Source organism: Caenorhabditis briggsae (assembly GCF_000004555.2).
Source record: "Caenorhabditis briggsae complete genome, chrII, whole genome shotgun sequence".
NCBI classification, from domain to species: domain Eukaryota; kingdom Metazoa; phylum Nematoda; class Chromadorea; order Rhabditida; family Rhabditidae; genus Caenorhabditis; species Caenorhabditis briggsae.
In genome coordinates, this window is record NC_013486.2 from 5147852 (window position 1) to 5165965 (window position 18114).

General features: G+C 38.3%; 5 protein-coding genes across 5 annotated transcripts; 3 read left to right on the forward strand and 2 right to left on the reverse strand.

The window, feature by feature from the left end:
• Positions 1-240: 240 nt before the first annotated feature.
• Positions 241-1002, reverse strand: Cbr-vps-32.1 (the record flags this gene model as incomplete). The annotated part of the gene is made up of 3 exons (XM_002630334.1): positions 241-399; positions 445-816; positions 865-1002. The coding sequence occupies 3 exons, from the start codon at positions 1000-1002 to the stop codon at positions 241-243; spliced, it is 669 nt and encodes a 222-aa protein (XP_002630380.1).
• A 1141-nt stretch (positions 1003-2143) lies between these two features.
• On the forward strand, positions 2144-2816 carry Cbr-icd-1 (the record flags this gene model as incomplete). Its single annotated transcript, XM_002630335.1, has 5 exons — positions 2144-2218; positions 2269-2382; positions 2429-2537; positions 2582-2710; positions 2758-2816. 5 exons carry the CDS (start codon positions 2144-2146, stop codon positions 2814-2816), a joined length of 486 nt encoding a protein of 161 aa, XP_002630381.1.
• Positions 2817-3307: 491 nt separating this feature from the next.
• On the forward strand, positions 3308-6894 carry CBG04321 (the record flags this gene model as incomplete). Its single annotated transcript, XM_045242051.1, has 10 exons — positions 3308-3359; positions 3405-3573; positions 3620-3704; positions 4713-4837; positions 5677-5794; positions 5887-5895; positions 5942-6057; positions 6104-6296; positions 6513-6613; positions 6657-6894. 10 exons carry the CDS (start codon positions 3308-3310, stop codon positions 6892-6894), a joined length of 1206 nt encoding a protein of 401 aa, XP_045092642.1.
• Positions 6895-7071: 177 nt separating this feature from the next.
• CBG04322 lies at positions 7072-9911 on the reverse strand (the record flags this gene model as incomplete). The annotated part of the gene is made up of 4 exons (XM_002630337.1): positions 7072-7344; positions 8398-8493; positions 8637-8873; positions 9846-9911. The coding sequence occupies 4 exons, from the start codon at positions 9909-9911 to the stop codon at positions 7072-7074; spliced, it is 672 nt and encodes a 223-aa protein (XP_002630383.1).
• A 3527-nt stretch (positions 9912-13438) lies between these two features.
• Cbr-sra-31 lies at positions 13439-17350 on the forward strand (the record flags this gene model as incomplete). The annotated part of the gene is made up of 5 exons (XM_002630338.1): positions 13439-13672; positions 15713-16128; positions 16891-17015; positions 17072-17133; positions 17180-17350. 5 exons carry the CDS (start codon positions 13439-13441, stop codon positions 17348-17350), a joined length of 1008 nt encoding a protein of 335 aa, XP_002630384.1.
• Between the last annotated feature and the right edge of the window lie 764 nt (positions 17351-18114).

Here is an 18114-nt window from a genome sequence, read left to right on the forward strand (position 1 = left end):
AGGAGGGAAAAGATTGAATAAATACCAAAACCTCAATAATATTTTACAATGCTTAACGAGCAAGAATCAGAGCTGTAATACGAATGAAATGACTAATCAGTTGAAGAACCAGATGATTTGGCCACTTTTACCAGCCTGTCATGAACAGAAAGTTCGAACTTTTAAAGTGGTGAAGTGGAGAGGGGTGCAAGAAAATTAAGAAACAAAGAGGAATGAAAAGAGATTCTGAGAGGAATTCAACTACGCATTTGCCCAGCTCTCGAGATCCTCAAGGTCCTTATCCGCAGAAACAGCAGTTCGAGGCTTGGAAGCTGGGACTGCTGGCAACGCAACACTTGGCGTGTCTGGGAGAACGACTGGTGGAGCTCTCGCATCCAAAAGCTCCTTGTCAAGCTCTTCCTGAAAATGAGAATTTAGCTTAAAAATTCAAAAATGAACGCAAACCTGTTCAAGTTCCTCCAACTCGCGCATCAAGTCATCGTCATCAACCGCAGCGCTAAAACCGACTGGATTCGAGATAGCCTCTGCGATTTCGTTGGCAACTTCTTGTTGCTCAGCAATATCTTCCATCAAATCATGAACCTGGTCGATATCCATATTGTTATGAGCAGATTTCAAAGCCTTGCTCGCTTGACTCATCACGTTGAGCACTTCTGCGTTCGTTGAAGCGTTTTCGAGAGCCTCTCGCTGGAATCCAATAGTAGCCAAAACTCCATCAATATGAGCTAGTTGTTTCTCGAAATTTCTTTTTCTATTCAAACATTGCAGAGCCATTCGCTTGTTTTTTGTACCATATTTTACCGCGTTCGCCTTCTCCTGAAAATTTGAAAATTATTATGATGAACCTAGAGAAAATTAACTCACATCTACTACTTTCTTCTCCAAAAAGTCCTGTTTTTTTTCAAGCATCTCCTCGGTTTCCCGCAATTTCTGGATGGCATCTTGTGGAGTTGATGGAGCCTCCTGTTTCTTGCCTCCGAAAATTTTTCCGAACAGGCTCATTTTCTGAAATAATCGAGAAAAAAATCAGCAATAGTGAAGTGAGTCAAGAACAAGAAGGACAGAAAGAAGTGTGAAGCGTCAAGCAAGGAAAAGGACGATGACTCATCGTTTCAACCAAATAAGGAGAGGACGCAGATACTCTATGACGCCATGATAGCGTAATAGCAACGAACAAGAAAAAAACGAAGCGAGGTCGCCTGATCGAAGGAGTCGAGAACAGTGAAAAAAACTTGATTCAGTTAGTGAAGTTATATGAGGAATTCGTTAATGGCGGAAACAAACAATGCAAGGATGCGGGAAGTTGTCAATTTACAGAGAATCGAAATCCATCAAGAATGAATGAGTATACTTGAGGAATAAGCCAGTATTATGGGGCTATACATTAATTGATTATAAACAAAAAAAACATTTTTATGTCATGAACAACAGCTGGGGAGCTAGCTTGAATCTATAAAAATTATCAGAATAACTGAAAACAAACGAACTGGCGACTAGTAAAATAAGACATATCAGCTATGAGAAACCGGAATTTCGCAACTTAAATAAAGCTGAGAACCCTTGTGATTCATTGGCATAAAAGCGAGGAAGCGAGAGAATTGCGAAAGAGTTGAGGTTTTCCCGTTGACGAGGAAACGAAGAGACACAACGAGAAGAGAGACTATGCGGTAAAAGGAGACGCAGTCAGCTGAAGGAAAGCGGCTGGCAGTAGGCCAATTTCTGCGTGTGTGCCCCTTACGCCTATAGCAAGGAAATTTTCAAGAGAAGGGGCGCTACGCACGGAATGTTCGGGTCTCGTGAAAAAATTTCAACCGTTTCTTTGACTTTTTTGACGGAAATTTCGCTGATCTTCTTGATTTCTTCTCCTAATTTCCCATTTAAATAATCGCGAATCTATGTATTCTTGCCGATATCGAAATTAAGCTCACAGACTCTCACCCGAATCGATAAATTTAGGACTTAATGGCGAAGGTTGAAAAAAAAACTCACATTGCCTCTATTTGCATTTCTCCTCATTCTTTGGCTCGTCAGGAATGCTTGGTATTCCCAATAGGTGCCGATCGCATTTTCACGCTCTCTTTTCCTACACGTTATATCTTTTGACCTCTAATATTTAAATGTTTTAGGTAATATCCTTTTAAAAATGGATAGTAAAGCTATTGCGGAGAGAATCAAGAAGCTTCAGGCTCAACAAGAGCATGTCAGAATCGGAGGAAAGGTAGACTTATTTCAACTATCGGTCGGATGAAAACTGATTTCTGATTCTAGGGAACTCCACGCAGAAAGAAGAAGGTCATCCACAAGACCGCTGCTGCTGATGACAAGAAGCTTCAAAGCAACTTGAAGAAACTCTCTGTCACCAACATTCCAGGAATCGAGGAGGTACCAACTGTGTATAGTATACTCTCATTGAACAGTATCATTTCAGGTCAACATGATCAAGGACGACGGAACTGTTATCCATTTCAACAACCCAAAAGTCCAGACCTCTGTCCCAGCCAACACCTTCTCTGTCACCGGATCTGCTGATAACAAGCGTAAGTTTACTGTGTTTTGTAGTTACAACATTGACTCGTTTCAGAAATCACTGAGATGCTCCCAGGAATCCTTAACCAACTCGGCCCAGAGTCCCTTACCCACCTTAAGAAACTTGCCAACAATGTTACCAAGCTCGGACCAGACGGAAAAGGAGACGACGAGGACGTGCCAGGTAAATTCTGCATTCCTACGAACCGTCTTTAAGATTCTCTGTTCCAGAACTTGTTGGAGACTTCGACGCCGCCTCCAAGAACGAGACAAAGGCCGATGAGCAATAAACACTCCTTTCATCGATCAATTCTCGAGTCTTGTGCGATGAACAGTACGGATAACATCCGCATTAGTATATCCCATTTTTCTTGTTACTGTTGATCGATTTCAATGAATCTCTTTAAAAAAAATACTTGCTCTTCTCTGTCAATTTCTATCTTCCGCCCCCACTAGTGTTCGTTGTTATACTTGTTTTGTATACAAATTTATTCCGATCCTCAAATGGCTAATAAATTTTAGCTATGTAAAGCAAGCTTTCCACGTTCCAGTTTTCTATTCTATTCCTAGGGAGGTTCGGGGAGCAATCAAGTAATCATTGTCCCTCGGTGTCCACTCTATGATCTTGGGTAGTTTCTCTCTTGGTTTCCATTCTGTTGAACTAAATAAACTTTGCACCTAGCACACAATTTGAATTCCATTAAATGGTAGAATCCTATATGATATACCGTAGGCTCAGCAACAAAAATCAACTAATAGTAAATTAAGATTAATCTAGGCAATGACTGAAAATATCTCCAACTCGTCGACACAGCAGTTGCTCGCATTACGGGGTAAAAATCGTTTTTTTAACTGACTAAAACAGGGTACTTATTCAGTTATGAGGCTGGCTCGGCCAAAATTCGCTCCGCTCGATGGCTTCTCACATGATCCAGTCGATCCGACGGGTTTCGGAGAGCTGTTAGCTGGAAAAGTAGCGGAAATATCGAAGGAATCGCGTCACGATCTTCCTATTGGAGAATATCTCATTGCTCCACAAATGTTTGAGTGCGTTGAGGGAGTAATAAATTAAAAAGAGGTTTCCATGATTCAGGAATATTTATCTCGGAGAAACGTTCACTTTTTATGTCAACGTCGTCAACGAAAGCGAGTCGAATGTTGTAAATGTTAGCTTAAAAGTAAGGATTGTTCTGAAATTCAAAGGAGACTAAACCTGAAAGATGTGCTTTATTGTTCATCATACCATCTCAGCTCACTTATAGTTAGAAATGCACATTTCCTGGAAAACGCTATTCAAATCTGTCTTTTTTCCAGTTTTACAGACACAATAAATTACGGAATTCCGCGGTTTTAAATGCCCGGAAACTGGAAATCCGGGCGAAAAAAACCACTGTTCTCGTCCATTTCTGGAAACTTCTAGAAGGTTCTGGAATAATTTTTTTGAATTCCCCCCAAAACTGAAAACACTGAAAAATTAGCGTTTTTCTTCAATTTTGTTTGCAAAATTTTTAGACCTTTTTAGGTTTTTCAGCTATTTTTTGATAACTTTTTTTTTGATTTTTCTGATTTTTTTTGTCTGAAAATTGACAGGATGGTGTTCGCGAAGATTACTGTAGATTACTGTAGAAAATCTTCTATTTTGTAGTTTTTCATTTTGCACACAAAACAATTTTTTTCTGCATTTTGACGTGATTGTGTTTGCAAAAAAACTACAGAAGGAAATTAGGTTTCTACAGTAATCTACAGTAACCTTCACGAACATCGTTCCATCAAATTTCACACCATAAAAGCCGGACATCTCGAAAAAGAATTCTTGAAAATAGCTAGAAAACCTAAAAAGGTCTAAAAATTGTGCATAAAAATCGAAGAGTAAAAACAGTTTTATTTCGAATAATCGCTTATTTTCGGAGATTTTAGTTTTGTGGGGAATTCAAAAAAGATTCGAGAACATTCCAGAAGTTTCCAGAAATGGACGAGAAGCGATTTTTCCATTTTTTTTGAATTTTTACTTTATTTCTATGCGAATCTACATGTTTTTCTGATTTTTCTGCACTGTGTTTCAGAGCCTTCCTGTTTTGTATACCGTAATATAGTGTCTGAAAATCTGGAAAATTGGCAGCTTTGGACTGAAAATTCACTTTGAACGCAGTAAAACGGATATTGCACTGATAATGATAATTTTTCAGTGTGAACTGCAAACATCAACCCAAAGAGTAGTGCTCCCATGCTCTGTTCAAGATGTCACAATCGAATCCACTAAATGTGATGGACAGGTCATCAGCCACGAAGTCAAGGAGATCGGACAGCATATGTAAGTTTTTTAATGTAATTTTTGTTCTTCTGACACGATTTGAACAAGAAAACGCTTAAAATTTGCTATTTCCACAGCTTTTTAGAAAACCAAAATAGCTCGATTTTGAGCAATCGCAATTTCTAGAGCCAAAAACAGTACACCTTAAAAATCAACGCATATCTCAAGAACCATAAGAACTATTGATAAACTACAAACTACAAAATTGCTAAGTATAAAATTTCACAGCTTTTTGTATTTCGCAACTTTTCTAGCTACTGTAGTTTTTGAGATATGCGCCTTTAAAGTTAACGCGCCGATAGATGACTAAAAGAGAAATCTTTAAAGGCGCATAACTGGCTTTATCGAAAAGCTACAGTGATGATGCTTAGTTCATTGGATAGCTGAGAAAAAATTGACTAAAAATATAACTTCCGAGGTTTTCGATTTTGAAATTTGTGTTACAAGGCGACTCAGCAATTTAATTCGAAGATTTCGCGTTGAAAGCAACGCTAGTTTTACTGTAGTTTAGTCGTCATTAGACGCGCTAACTTTAGAGTCGCATACCTCCAAAACTACAGTAGCTTGAGAAAAGTCACAAACTACAATAAGCTGTGAAATTTTATGCTGAGCAATCGTGTAGTTTGTAGTTTTTCAGTAGCTCTTATAGTTCTTGAGATATGCGTTGTTTTTTATGGTGTACTGTTTTTGGCTCAGCTCAAATTCAAACTATTTTGGTTTTCATTTTTCAAGATGTTCCAAAAAAGCTCGCCGCGCCTCTCTCCTCTTTCCCTAATCTTCTTCCCCCCGGTTGCCATGGCCACCCTCTATATTCCCTTTATATCATCATCTTATTTCAGTCTGATATGTTCGGTCAACTACAAGACACTGTCCGGCGAGAACATGTACTTCCGAAAGTTTTTCAAGTTTCCAGTATCGAAACCAATCGATGTGAAAACCAAATTTTATAGTGCCGAGGTAATTCTTGATTGATTTTTTTTTCTTGAACTAGATTTTTGCATGAATCGTCCCGCCCAGAGTGCTGTGGAATCTATGTCGTTTTCTTTTAGGATAATGCGGTGAGCAAACGATTTTTAGAGAAATCTAGTTTTCTTTTTTTTCTAGAATCAGGATGTTTATCTTGAAGCGCAAATTGAGAACACCTCGAATTCGAACATGTTCCTGGAGAGAGTGGAATTGGATCCGAGTCAGCATTACAAAGTGACTAGTATTTCACATGAGTAAGTTAACTTTATAACTGATTTAAGTAGCTAGAAAATGTTTCAGAGACGAGTTTCCGGAAGTTGGCAAACTTTTGAAACCGAAAGACATTCGACAATTCTTATTCTGCCTCTCACCAGTAGATGTGAATAACACTCTTGGATATAAGGATTTGACGAGCATTGGAAAATTGGATATGTCATGGAGGACTAGTATGGGAGAGAAAGGACGTCTTCAGACTAGCGCATTGCAGAGAATCGTAAGTTTATTTTTTCTGCTTATGGTACTAAAAATCGGGGCCATGGCCGAAGGTCCTACAACGAAAACTACCGTAACCTAAAAATATTTTCATTTTCCGGATTTATTGTCTCGATTTTTGTGCGTTTTTTAAACGGAAAATTATATATCTTTAGGTTACGGTAGGCCAACAACAGCTCCAATTTTTCGTACCAGAATAATATCTACTTTTTTTCAGGCTCCCGGCTATGGTGATGTTAGGCTTTCCGTTGAAAAGACACCCGCTTGTGTTGACGTTCAGAAGCCATTTGAAGTAGCTTGTAGACTTTATAACTGCTCGTAAGCTTTTGTATTGAGAACGAGAATATCCAACTAATTTCAGCGAACGAGCCTTGGATCTTCAACTTCGTCTCGAGCAACCATCCAATCGCCAACTAGTAATCTGTTCTCCATCAGGAGTGTCTCTGGGTCAACTCCCGCCATCTCGATATGTAGACTTTGCTCTCAACGTCTTCCCAGTCGCCGTTGGAATTCAAAGCATCTCAGGCATCCGGATCACCGACACATTCACGAAAAGGCACTACGAACATGACGATATTGCACAGATTTTCGTCAGCTAACATTTTATATTAGTTTGTTGTGTAAATAGTAACTTATTTCAATCTATTTATTTGATTTATTTGTATAGTTATGACTGAAAAATGGGTTAACAGATGATAAAGATGGAGACGTGCGTCATCACGTCTATAAATATGTATAGTACAGACAAGAAAGACATCAGGGGTCTAATAGAACATCTACAACTTCTTTGATCTCTCAGCAGCGTCGTGCCAGAAACACGACTTCATGTTCTCGAAACGATCATAGCAGGAAACATAAGAATAGTCGAGAAGAGTGACATTTCCAGGTCTTTGATCACAGAAAGTCAAGCATTTGTCACCGGCGAGAGTGGTTGTGACTCCATTTCGGATACAGCAAGCACGATGATCTCTTCCTTGAGCCGCGCAAAATTGGATTTCGGCGGAAGCAGCCAATGGGCAAGCATCTTGACGGAAGTACATCCGGGTCAACTGAAAATATGAATTTGCGGGATTTCCCGTTTTTTTTCGGAAAGTTTTAAAAATTGAATTTTTGCGGTTTTGCATGTAGAGTTTTCTAGGCCAAAGTAGTGGCCTGATAATGCATGTTCTAGGACATTTACAATAGTGGCCTAGAAAACTCAAATTGCTAAAGTTAGCCCACTATTTCAAAATGGACCAGGAAACCCATCAGGTGAATATGAGTCGATCCTAGGTCATTTACCATAATGGCCTAACTTTTGCAAGTTGAGTTTTCTAGGCCACCAACTTTTATAGTCTGGAAATGGCCAGATATTTACCTGATGTGTTTTCTAGACCATTTTGACATGGTGGCCAAACTTTTGCAAATTCATTTTTCTAGGCCATCATGAAAAAATAGCCAAGAAAGCCTACCAGGCAGATTTCTAGTCATTTCCAGGCCATAAAAGTTGGAAAAGTTGGCCGAGAAAACCCAATTTCAAAAAGTTAGGCCAACATGCCAAAATGGCCTAGGAAATGCACCAGGTGCTTGTTTTACCATTTTTGGACCATCAGCTACGGCGGCCTAGAAAAATAGCTATTTCTAGGCGACAAAAGCTAGTGGCTAGCTATTTCTAGGCCATAAAAGCTAGTGGCCTAAAACCTCAACTTGCGAAAGTTAGGCCACTATGTTAAAATGGTCGAGAAAACCCCACCAGGGGAGTATGAGTCGTTTCTAGGTCATTTAAAATGATGGCCTAACTTTTCTGGGCCATGAAAGTTGGTGGCCTAGAAAAACCCTATTTGAAAAAGTTAGGCCACCATGTTAAACAACCTAGAAGACGCATCAGGTGCATGTTAGACCATTTTTAGACCATCAACTACGGTGGCCTAGAAAAATCTTGGTGTGATAAGTAGACATGAAACCGAGGTGTGTGATTTTCGAAACCTCGTTCGAACATTTTTTCGAAAGGCAGTTCAAAAGTTTTTCAAAAATCACACACTGGTTTCAGTCATTCGCAACTGAGCGTATTTACAAGACGTTCCGAAAAAACACCGAAAAGTTTATCGAGATCAAAAACTTACAGATTCTTTAGAATAGGTATTGAATGTGCACTTCTGAAGACAAGCGTCCGGAAGTCCTCTTTGCTCACAACATTGCATGAATAAGGCATTCGGGTCCTTTAAAAAAATGGTTTTCAAAAATGAAACAGGTTTGAAGGAAACAAAAAGGATAAAGAGAGAAAAAGAGACATGTCCTTAGCCGTGTCCATCGGATTATACGGTTTGATAGGCACCACGACCAACCGGATAGTACTACTCACCGTCGCTTGTTGAGGAGGTGTCGGCTGTTGTCGTCGGAATTGCGAAAATCGATCAGCTCCGAATAGAATTGGTCCTTGATGATGTGTTCCAGCAGCATGGACGCGAGCTTTTGTACGATAGCATCCGTATGATCCGCATGAGAACCCAGGACCACAACCGGATGATGCACAAGGGGATGGGAGGGCGGGGAGAGGATTAAAGCATGGTCCCAGACCACAAGTTCCAGATGCAACACACTGAAATTTGGGAAGAAATTGAATTTCGGTTTACTATAATTACTTATGCCGTATTTTATTTCCTCTACTGTATGATTCCATTATTCTAGAATTTTCTTTAACTATACTTTCTGAGTTTCTAGAAAACTGTATTTGCTATAATTTGTTTTTTAATAAAAATGTTGTTAGCTGATAACATATTGTTAATACTATGATAAACAATTTATCAGTTAACAAAACTTTAATCTTTCCCAGGAATGGAGATAATTGAGCTCAAAGTTGACGGTATGGGTGGGTTTTTTGAATTTAGAAGGAATACGGTAATGGGCAAAGTCTACGCTGTGGCCCATTCAAGAATTCGTAATCGTGGCGAGACCCAAAAATTCTAGAAAATCCGGTTTTCTAGAAACTCAGAGAGTATTGTAATCAAATTTATTGAACACTGAAATCATATACAGGACCGGTTAATAAGATACACAAAAACGAAATTTTCAGTTGATTTTCGACAGTTTTGAGCATTTTCAGGAGCATAGAGCTCGGTTGTATAGTTTCCGATCACTTTGAAAATTTTGGAAGGTATAAAACAGACATAAAAAACTAGGAATTCACAGAATTTTTTGAAAATTGTTAGTTTTTCGGATATTTGCCTTTTTCAAGTTTTCAGTACAAAAAGGGGTGTCCTACAGATATCGGCAAATAACTGAAAATCTAGAATTAAAAAACATTCTGTGAATGCCAAGTTTTCAATCTTGGTCTGTTTACAGCCTCCAAAGTTTTAAAAATGAGCGGAAGCTTGACAGACGAGCTCCAGACTTCTGAAAATAGTAAAAAATGACTGAAAATCAACTGAAAAGGTACTGTTGCTTTGGAATAGGAAGTAAAATATTTAGCTTAATTTTCTGAAGAGGACATCTAGTTATTAAAAAATAGAACAATCTAGAAATTTTTTAAAACTAAATTTGAATCCTTCAGAAAATAAAATAACGAGCTCACCGCATTCGCAGAAGACCAAAAAGTTGCAAAAAGAAGAACAACGGAGAATGTAGAAGAGGAAGTCATTTCAAAAGGTGAAATTGATGAGTTTATTATGACGTTGGTAGCCAAATCCGCATTTTATAGTCGGAAATGGGCGGAGTGCGCACAGTCCGTCATCGGATGCTACTACTATTGCTGTATGCATATATGACAACTTCGCTCATCTGAACCGGTTACGAGACACACACGGGGGTTTTGTAATCGAGAGAAGGGCCAAAAGAAAGTGGATATGCCAAACGGTGCCATTGAAAGTGACAGGTGAATGTGGTGAAGGTTATTCAGAGAAGTAAACATTGAGCTTTTTGAATAAATTCGAAATGCGACTAATGTGTATTACAGTTACTGTAGCTATGAGGATCATGTGGAAGCTAGACCGGGAAAGCAAAACAAGCCCAACTACGCGGACTGATAAAAACGAGTGTATCTTTAGACATGAGTATTTTGGAAACACGAAAATTGGTAGAAATATAATTTTAAATTTGATTCAAAGCTACTGAAAATTCCAAAACGATTCCTCAAGTCAAAGTATTGAGATGAATCAGCTTCGCCAACAGATAACTGTGCTCAAAGTTGATCAGATGATTTGAAACTTGGCCAGTTTACTGGTGAGTTTTTTTTAAATTTTTTACATTTCAAATGTTAGCCCAGTACAACGATTTATTCGATTTTTATGCTAGTACAAACTTTAGACCAGGTACATATCCACTATCCTGTATAGTTCTCAATCCAGTCATCAATCTTTTCAGCAGTGAATAATTACTGTAGAAATTAGAAAGGTGTCATCTGACCTAGTGTGAAATTTGTGGTTCTTTTACTCATTGAGTTTAAAATTCTAGGAAAAACTCATTCTTGCACATTACCGTATTTCTTCTCATACGAAGGCCACCCTATACGTGCACTTTGAGCTCAATTATCTCGATTCCAGTGAAAGATATTAAAATTTTGTTAAGTATAAAAATGTTGGTGATAATATGCTGAATAGTTTGTCAGTTGACAATTTTTTGTTATCTTTCACATGAACTGAGATAATTGAGCTTTCAGTTCAAGGGTATGGTGGGCTTTTACTCGAGGAGCCCCCCTCTCCCTAGCTCTTAACTTTGAGCCAATTTTTCTCAGTACCTGTCAAAGATATCATAAAATGGTTAACTGGTAGCTTGTTTATCATAGTATCACAAACCTTTTATCAGTTAACAACTTTTTGGTATCTTTCACATGAACCGAGATAATTGAGGTCAAGTAAAGGATGGGCTTCTATTAGAGCAAATATGGGTCCAGTCCTTGTTTTGTACCCCTAGTTTTTCTGTAAAGAAGATGATACATGTATTTTATCAGAACCCTTGGAAAGAAATCCAATCATTTTTCGGATGTTTGTCCTTTTCTTTTCGTGTTTACTTTAGAAAATGTAATCCTGTCTGACCTGAATGAAAGTTTGTACAGTATTATGCGAAACACTTTTTGCATGTTTGGGAAACTGTTTTTTCTCTGACTTTTCCTTTTTTCCGTATTCCGTTCACTTCGGCTAAAAGATGTAGCAAAGTATATTTCGAACAATTGGTTGGCAAGCGGATTACGGTAGACGTAATCCACTTTATCCGGCCAAACATACTAGTACAACCTGTCCTTGTTCAGCAACCAAGACGGAGCGAAAATACATGAAAAGAAGCAGAAGAAGAAAGAATTGAAAGTGTCCTTGGGGAAGCCTATGACGAGCCGGCATAACCTTCGGAAGACAGAAGAAGCCGGAAGATAGAAGTGGAACGATTCGAAAGGCTCATTGCGTTGATGATGCGGAAGAATCCGGAAGTTTTTTGTGGAATAAAAAAGTTCAATGAGAACAAATTGTACAAAATATGATGCCATTCAACCTATGATGCCGTTTAAATATTTTCAGCACACATCAATTATTTTTTTAAAGAGAAAGAACTTTAAAATGCTTGTTTGGGGGTGTGAATAAATGCCAAAAAAGTGAAGGTAACGACTCGAGAGTTGTAAATTTGGTTTCATTTTTTAAAGAGTCGGAGATTGAAAATTTGTTGATGCTCGATACACAAACTTTCATCATAATTTCTTACTATGAAAACTTCAAACTTCAAAGCACACTTTCTCAAAGTATCTGGCATTTTCAGCAAGTAAACTTCACTCTCCAGACTTTCAACTATAAATCTCTTTTTAGCCTTGGGAATTAAAGCTTCTGACTTTCTAGGAAACCACTGAAATTGAAAACAACCTAGAATATTAGTTTTGAAATTTCTTTAATCGTGACCCAGTTGTTTTCTTAAAGGTGGGGGGGACAGGAGATTTTTCGTAGTTTTTTTGTAGCTAGAGTATGCATTCTACCGTCACGGTGTACAACGCTTAATGTCACTCTGCGTACAGCTGTCGTCCTCGCCTTTATGTATGCAATCGGGCGTCCGCTTTCTCTTTGCCCGCGTGGCTCAGTCGGTAGCGGCGCCGCACCCTCAATCCTCGCCTTCACAAGTTCAACTCCTCGAGGGGCATCTTTGAACGGAATTTCGAGAACATTATTTTTTTCATGCATTTAAAGAGGAAATTCAACAAAACTTTTTTGTTTTTTTTTTCAGTACATCAAAATGTGTAGAGAAATACGTAGTTTCACATAACAACTAAGAAAAAATTCGGAAAAAATGCCAAATCTCGAAAAATCGCTTAAAACGCAAATTAGCGGTTTTTTGCTTTTTTTCGAGGGAACAATGTATTTTTCGTACAATTTTTTGAGAATTTTTTAAAACCTCTATTCTATTTTTGACGATTCTTCATCGATTTTTTCGGTGTTTTTTGTCTCAAATTTGATGGAACAGTGTTTACGAAGATTACTGTACATTACTGTAGCAAACGATTTTTTTTGTAGTTTATTTTTGCTGCAGTTTCTGACGTTGCAAACAAAAATGTACTACAACAGGAAATATATTTCTACAGTAGTCTACAGTAATCTTCACTAACACCGTTCCGTCAAATTTCAGACAAAAAACCGGAAAAACCTAAAAAGGTCTAAAAATTCCCAAAAATCGAATGAAAAATTGCGAAAAATTTTGGCGGGAATTTGGCGGGAATTCAAAAAAAAAATGATTCGAGAACCTTCCTGAAGTTCTCAGAAATAGATGAGAACTTTGATTTTTTTTGAATTTTTTCTTCATGATATATGAAGTTACATACAAATTTTGATGCAATAAAAAATGCTACAAATTTTGGTCGTAGTCCCCTTTTCACATTCCCACAGTTCTTAGCCAATTATCTCAACTAGTACGTAACTTAGGTTCTTCCTGCGTCACAGGATTTATGGGTGACGAATTGTATTTTCAACTGTTTTCGAAATCTTTCAAAAAAAGTAGGTATCTCCCACGAGACTACAGACAGCACATATAAACACCTCATTAAGATGTCATGATTAACTCTAACCATAGATTTCACTCTTTCTCTCTCCCTTTTTTCACAAATACAGCCGTCTACTGCCCCGTGTTTTTTGTTGTTTTTTCGCCTCCTGACTAACCAATTTCTTCTCCTTTTTCCAGTTTTTTATAATTCAGGGGGAAATGGATTCGGGTGGAAAATGTGCGAGTGAAGTTATTCAGATGACTTTAAGATCAGCTTTAATGATGTTCAATCATATTTTTATTTTATTGGTTATCACTGCGAGCTTCTTCGTAAACGTTTTCACCGTCAAAAAACTCTACAACCATAATATTTTTCCGGAAGGCACTAGAATTCTCTTATGGTCTGCGATTGGAAATGGATGCATTCATCAGATTACAGTTGCAGAAATTCGAGTAAGTGGTTCGACTCTGACAAAAATATTGCGAAAAACTTTGAAAAATCCTTTTTTCCCTGCTTCTATCTCCTCATGGTGGCCTAAATTTTGCAAGTTGAGTTCTCTAGGCCATCAACTTTTTTGGCATAGAAATGACCATACCTGGTGAGATTTCTAGGCAAATTTGACACGGTAACCTAAACTTAGTTTTTCCAGGCCACCATGGTAGACCGCCTAGAAATGACCTGATATTCACCTGGTGTTGTTTTCCTAGGCCACTTACCATGGCGGCCTAAAAAACCTTAAATTAGTTCACCATGTCGAATTGACCTAGGAACCTCACCAGCTTGATACCGGATCATTTCCAGGCAAAAAAGTTGGTGGTCTAGAAATCTTAACTTGAAAATGTTAGACCATCATGTGATATGTCATAGAATATCTTCGGCTTGTCATGACGGCCTAACTTTTGCAAGTTGAGTTTTCTAGGCCACCACAATTTTTAATCTAGAAATGACCTGATATTTACCTGGTGTGTTTTTGGGCCACTTACCATGGTGGCCTTGAAAACTAAAGTAAGGCCACCATGTTTAAATGACTTAGAAAACTCACCAGCTACAGGGCGGCTTTTAATTACCGGCGCATGCTTGAAAGAGGCTTTCTCGAAAAGTAAAAGCCGAAAACTGATGAAACGCAACAAGATATTTTTTTGGACGCACAAAATTTACAATCAAAAATAATTTTTCCATTCGGTCATTCTTCGCCTTAGTTACGGTCTGAAGACGTCTTGGATAGACGTTGATGGTGGCACGCACCAAGCTTTGTCGCATTTCTGAAACAGTGTCTCTTCGAGAGCCTCGAAACTTGGATGGGATCTTGAGCAAATCTTCTTTTGCAACACTCTAGATGGAATAGTCGAGGGGTTCCAAATCCGGCGAGTAGGCCGGTCATTTGTCCCCCCAGGCAGGTGCGCCTGAAACCACGGCTGGATGAGTTTGACGGTGTGGGTTGGCGCTCCTTCATGTTGGTGAATCGAATGTTCCCGTCCAAAATGGCATTTGGTGCGTGGGATCAGATGCTTCTTCAAGATTTGCTCAATATACGCTTCTTTGGTCTTACGGACGTTTTGTTCTATAAAATTTGAAATTTGAGCATATCGCACCAAAACCCGCAATGCTGGACGGGTGGAAATCTTCAGGAATGGGGTTTTCCTTCTCGAAGCTTTTTTGATATCCTTGGCTGAAACACAATAACTTTGAGAGTGGAATTCGACTTCAATCGGAAACCACTGCTCCTCAAAGAAAACGGGCCCCGAATGGTTTCCTCACTGCGTGCCAACCAGAAGAAATTTAGGCTTCTCCAGACGCTATTGCTTACTGCTTTCCGACAAGATGACGTATTCTAGAGCACAATAGCATTTTGGATCAAGCTTCTTTCGGGCTGTCTTTTAAACCTAAAACCAAAAAAGACCCATATTCCTGGCCAGTTTTCTGAGCGATCTATGTAGGCTACTCCTGATTTGACCTCGAACAGCTTCAACCTTCTCTGGAGTGGTCACCGTAGCTTTTCTTTTTCTCCCAATGCGACCAAATAAAGGTCCAACCACGGTGAATCTTTTGATAACTTTGGAAAACCGCCTGTTTCCAATCCTAAGGCGTTCAAAGATCTCGTTTTGACTAACACCCTACTTATCAAGACTGGTGACGCAAAATTTGATACACCAAATGCGCGCCATCACCAAGAAACATGGCGCCAAAGTTGTGCGCCGGTAATTAAAAGCCACCCTGTAAATGTGTTGTCATTTCCAGGCCAAAAAAGTTGGTGGGCCTAGAAAACACATCTTTGAAATGTTAAGCCGTCATGTTAAATGACCTCGAAAATACACCAGGTGCATGCTAGAATATTTATGGACCCTTAAAGATAAACCTTTTGAAAAAAAATTTTCAATTTGATTTTCGGAGAATTCAGATTTTGAAAATTTGTTTCGCCATAATATTAGAAAAACATGGCTTTTCAAACATTATCGCAATAAATAACTTTAAAAAATGGGTCTTTTTGATAGCTTATCACCATCTATCGCGTATTGGTACATGGTTCTGATCGTTGCACAATTCTGTTCCCTTCCTCTGGTTGTGTCTATGAGCAATATTTCTATTACTACACCAACTTCTTCACCTCATTCTGCTGCATTTCCTTGTTTTTCGATCGTCTTCTCTCGACGAATTGTATCGCATATCAGTACAAGTACAAGTTCTTCGTTATGATCTTTTTAACGTTTCAAACAATTCTTCCGTTATTCATTCTTATATGGGTTTATTCAAATGGAAACACCGATGGATATGTTGCAATGTGCAACTATCCACCAATGTCAGTTGCTTGGAAATATTTCTATATTAATCGACTCCGACTCGTTATCCTTGGAACATTTTTTATCTTATCTATTTGTATATTTTATTATAACAAAAACGTTGAGAAGAAGTAAGATTTCAGATTTTTTTTTACATCACGGTGTTTTGACCGGAACGTCAGTACCGGTCAATAGACCGGTCAATAATCCAGTACTGTATTAGACGTTCTGAAAAAGTAGTCTAGAGCTTGGCTGACAGTCGAGCTCCAGACTACGGAAAATGACCAAAATCAACTGAAAATTCGTTTATGTGTATCTTATTGAAACAACCGTAACAGAAGGGTTCACTGAATTAAAGGAGGCCAGACACCAAAACAAAAGTTTTCATGATATTTTGCATAGAGAACCCCCATGAGGGGTTGAACTCATGACAGGCAGCTCAGGGGTACAGCGCTGCTACCGGCTGAGCTACGGGGGCGCGAAGCCGCCTGACGACCGATGGTCTACATAACCGCGGCGCGATTTCGTCCCCCGAACTGTCCCCCGAAATTTTTGCTGTCTCGCCTCCTTTAAGAAATTGAGCCAATTTTTTTCGATTTCTGTCAAAGATATGAAAAATTGTCAACTGATAAATTGCTTATCATCATATCAAAAAGTGCTTTATCAGTTGACATAATTCTGGTATCTTGCATAGGGATTGACATAATGTGGCTCAAGCTTGCCAGCTTGGGGGCTCTGCTATTACCAGTTTTACGGTTACCGTAGTACAACAGTAAAATTAGCATTGGTCTCGACTTGACTACCCACATTCAATCGAAAAAAAAAACGCATTGAAAATTATTTTGGAAAAGTTCCGGGGAAAATTTTCTTCATCTTTCAATTAATACTTTCAGAATCATCCACAAAATTTATGACACCGTTTCAAGATACAAGTCCTATGAAAATGTGTTGGCAACAAAAGCCGTGTGCATTATCATTGTCTCTCAAACTGCATGTCTTGTTATCACTGCCACTGGAAGTGAGATCAATACTATTTTCAAAAAACGAATTATCTACTCCACAATTTTATTTCAGCGGAACAGATCAGAAAGTTCTTCTCACCGACGATGATGGATCCATTAACTGGATTTATGACAGTAAGAAATCGGACTTAAAAATGAATCAGCAAGAAGATTTTTCCAGGGAGTGACTTATTGCAATTTCTGTTTGCCAATCATCATTCTCTACCAAACATCTCAAATCATCCAACGTCGTAAGCGAGCGATTCATGAGTTGACTGATCAAACTAAGGACTCATCAAATGAACATTTTATTTCATTGCGGAACGCATGGAATCACATCACAAAGACATAGTCTATGAATTTTAATCGAGCCCTTTTCATCCTATTCACACTCAAATTTTCAAATAAACGGTTACATTTTGAATAGTGAGGAGCATTGGGTAACAAAGTATCTGAAGTCATAGGACTGATAAAAACGGGTATATCTTCAGTCATAAGTATCTTGGAAGCACAAAGTTTGGTAAAAATATAACTTTACGTTTTATTCAAAGCGACGGAAATTTTCAAAACAATTCCTCAAGTCTAGGTATTGTTATGATTTTCCAAAGATGAACGGAATCGTGATTTTCATGAAGGGAAGCAACTTTGACAAGCGATTACTCAGCTCAAAGTTGATCAAATAATTTGAATCTAGGCAAGTTTACTGATTAGTTATTTTAATTTTCGCATTCCAAATATAAGCGAATTACAACAATTTACTCAATTTTTGTGCCAGTACAAACTTGAACCCGGGTTGCTTTTAGCTGTATATTTTTGTAAAGCTGCATTTTTTGAATCCATGAGAAATATTAAAGCGAGTCATCTGAATGTTTCAATAATAAGTTCGAAAGTACGAACGGCGGTATAACATCAAAATACCCTGAAGAACAATTTTCATCTTTCTTTTATTACTTTTAATTTAGAGTTTTACACAAAACTAATCAGAATGATGTTTCATTCATTGTTTTTCCAGGTTTCCGGACTCTAAACTACAGTACAACTCGTTTTGGCTGGGTCTTTTCTTTGATACAAATAAACATAGAACTCTAATTTTTGATGGTCTCGACGAGATATCGG